At 40.3% G+C, this 3,186-nt stretch overlaps 1 protein-coding gene across 1 annotated transcript; it reads right to left on the bottom strand.

The window, feature by feature from the left end:
- Nucleotides 1–1,654: 1,654 nt before the first annotated feature.
- LOC117793004 (achaete-scute complex protein T4) lies at nucleotides 1,655–2,896 on the bottom strand. Its single transcript, XM_034633373.1, has one exon. It carries the CDS (start codon nucleotides 2,894–2,896, stop codon nucleotides 1,718–1,720), a length of 1,179 nt encoding a protein of 392 aa, XP_034489264.1. The 3' UTR covers nucleotides 1,655–1,717.
- Between the last annotated feature and the right edge of the window lie 290 nt (nucleotides 2,897–3,186).

The raw sequence follows: 3,186 nt of genomic DNA, 5'->3' as shown, positions 1-3,186 counted from the left end.
CTTGTAATTACATTGAAAATTATATGAAGAGCCTATGAATTATATTTCATCATATCAGGATTTAGTAATATTTATATTTAAATCTATAATTGTTGGAGATATACTTTGAAAAAACTTGAAACTCATTAAAAACCTTCGATTTAGTAATATTTATATTTAAATCTATATTTGTAGGAGATATACTTTGAAAAAACTTGAAACTCATTAAAAACCTTCGATTTAGTAATATTTATATATAAACCTATATTTGTAGGAGATATACTTTGAAAAAACTAGAAATTCATTAGAGCCCTTCGATTTAATAATATATATATTTAAATCTATAATTGTTGGAGATATACTTTGAAAAAACTTGAAACTCATTAAAAACCTTCGATTTAGTAATATTTATATTTAAATCTATATTTGTTGGAGATGTACTTTGAAAAAACTTGAAATTCATTAAAAACCTTCGGAAAAAAACTGTAGAAATGCATTGAAAATCAATCAAAAGATCAGCCTGATCAAATTTCCTCTATTGATGACGTAGCTCCGATAATTTTGATGGTTCCGTCTTTTAAGTAGTCGCCGCCTATTTCCGTTTTGCAAAATGTTAGAATTCATATGAAATAGCATATCTCAAGAATTTATTTAAACTGCTGGTCGATAAGGCTTCTCAGTACTCTCACTCTCTCTCTCTCGCTCACACACGCTGCATCTCTTTTCCACTTTAGTGCACTTAGCACGCGTCAAAAGAGGGAGCATTACTTATCAGCTTGTGGCCTGAGTTTTAAAACCTACCTGCGCTTTTTTCAACAACTTAACATAATTTACATTTCCATCTAAATTTGTATTTTCTATTCTGTTTTCCACGTGCCAGAAGCGTTACATTTTTAGGGGCTTTTACTTTTACTTTTGCCCTAATCCCTGGCTACCTGATCATTATGATCATTATGATGATGATGATGAGGCGCGTGTTTATGTATCGGTTGATTAGGCCAAGTCAAAATGCTCGACTTGTAAAAGGGTTGAAAACTCTTTGATCTTTTGTCGCTGACTAATCCGGGACGTGGTCATCATATTTGAGATTAGTATTAACGGTTTATGACCATTCGCTGCGTTCATAAACAGGCCCGCACATCCTGAACACAGCTGAACCCGTTAATTCCTATCCAATCAATATTTATTGAATATCTTCTTCTCTACTCTTTACTTTATTTTTGTGGTTCCATCATCTTTGTAATATTCGCAATTTGCTGAGAGAACAGAATTCGCATTCTCATCAGGTTGCCCGCATAAAATGTTCCAATTATGATGTAAAGTCCCCCCTATATGATGGAAATGGCTAAAATACTTGCCCATTTCAGCTGAAATTTGGTATGTGTGTGCCATTTGAATAGAATCTTTCAGTTTTATGCTTATATTGTGTGTTTTATTTCGTTTACAACAACTAATTAACATTTAAAAAAAATTACTTATAATAATAATATTATTTTTATATTTAAATGAACTGGTTTCAAGTTGCTTAAATTTACGTGCTAAAAAAAATACACTTAAATAATATTAAAAAAAAGAAATGATTATGTTAAAAAAAAAAAAAAACTTGAAAATAAAATATTTCTAGAAATATAAAAATATCTTATAAGGAAAGTGAATCTATATACAATTTGAGGCACTTGGTTCAACTCAAAATAATTGACTAGAAAGCAACTGGCAGAGGAAGAGAAGCGGCGCTAATTTATTGCTCCTGCCACAGGGATATATAGTCGAGAATTTCCTCATCATCCGGCGTGCAATCCTCCTCGTCCAGTTGAAAGTGTTCATAGGGCTCGAATTTGAGTTGCAGCTGGGCATCCAAGGCGGCGGAGGAGGAGGAGGAGGAGGAGGAGGAGGCGGAGGCGGAACTGGTGGAGTTGAGCGGCACTGGAGGCGAGAGCTGTTGAGGAGCTGCCTCATAGGTGCCGGAGTCGAAGGACATGCTCGAATTGAACGAGGATGTGGGTGAATGACAGGCGGAATTTAAATTCCCCAAACCCGTCGTTGTGGTCGTCGTCATCATCAATGTGGATGCAGTTGCTCCAGCGCCCGTTGCAGTGGCATTCAATGAAATCGGCGTCAATGGATGATTGGGAAACTGCTGGCGTTGCAATTGCTGTTGCTGCTGCAGCGCAGTGGGCGTGGCCGTGGGCGTGGGCGTGGCAAGCAGACTGCTGCTGTAGTAGAGATTGTGAGCCAAACTGGAGACACTGGAGCTGGCACTGGACTGGGAGCTCTGGCTGCTCGTCTCGTCGAGGCATAGATTCAGTTGTTGCGCCATGTTGTTGTTGCTGCTGCCACTTGTGGCACTTGGTCCACCATTGAGATCATCGACCAGATCCTGCAGCCGTCGTATATACTCGACGGCAATGCGCAAAGTATCCACCTTGGAGATCTTCTTATGCGGTCCACGTCCACCGCCCTTGGTCAGATCGGCGATGATCGTCTGTGGAATGTGTTGACGCAATCGTGCAAAACTATTGTTCACCTGCTTGACCCGATTGCGTTCCCGAGCATTGCGACGTTGCACCGACTGCGATTGATCCACATTGTAGGGCGAAGTGGAGCCCAAGGAGCCGCTCGAGGATGTGGAGGAGCCCGACGATCCCACTGATCCCGTGGAGAAGCTGTTGCTGCCACTTGTTGCCATGCCACGCGGTGTATATTTGCGTGTCTTGATCGTCAGATTGCCAGCATTGTTTGCTCCTGTTCCCATTCCTGTTCCCATTCCTGCGCTCATCTTCTGCTCCGGTGCGGGCATTATGTGCTGATAGCGCTGATACATTTTGGTGGCGCCTCCGATGGTCGTGGGAAATAATTCGATGGCGTTTTGTAGCTGCGTTTTGCCGACGGCGTTTGCATTGAACACCACACTAGACATTATTCTATATCACTCTCTCTCTCGCACACACACACACACACGTGCTTAATTGTTGCAAACGAAAAAAAAAAAATTAATTTAAATATTTTTATTTAAATTATGTTATCTTTTTTTGTTGTTGTAGATTTCTATACGCAGTTGTTCGCTCAAGTTGATCGTTTGACACCTTGCACAAGAATGAGTCCCTTCGTCCTAAACCTTCATGTTTTGTACCTTTCACAGCCGTCGCAGCGACTCAGAGAGAGCGAGTGAGAGAGAGAGAGAGAGCGGTCGCTCTCTCGCTACCTGTG

Source organism: Drosophila innubila, chromosome X, assembly GCF_004354385.1.
Source record: "Drosophila innubila isolate TH190305 chromosome X, UK_Dinn_1.0, whole genome shotgun sequence".
Classification (NCBI taxonomy): domain Eukaryota; kingdom Metazoa; phylum Arthropoda; class Insecta; order Diptera; family Drosophilidae; genus Drosophila; species Drosophila innubila.
This window is presented reverse-complemented; position numbering and strand designations above follow the sequence as displayed.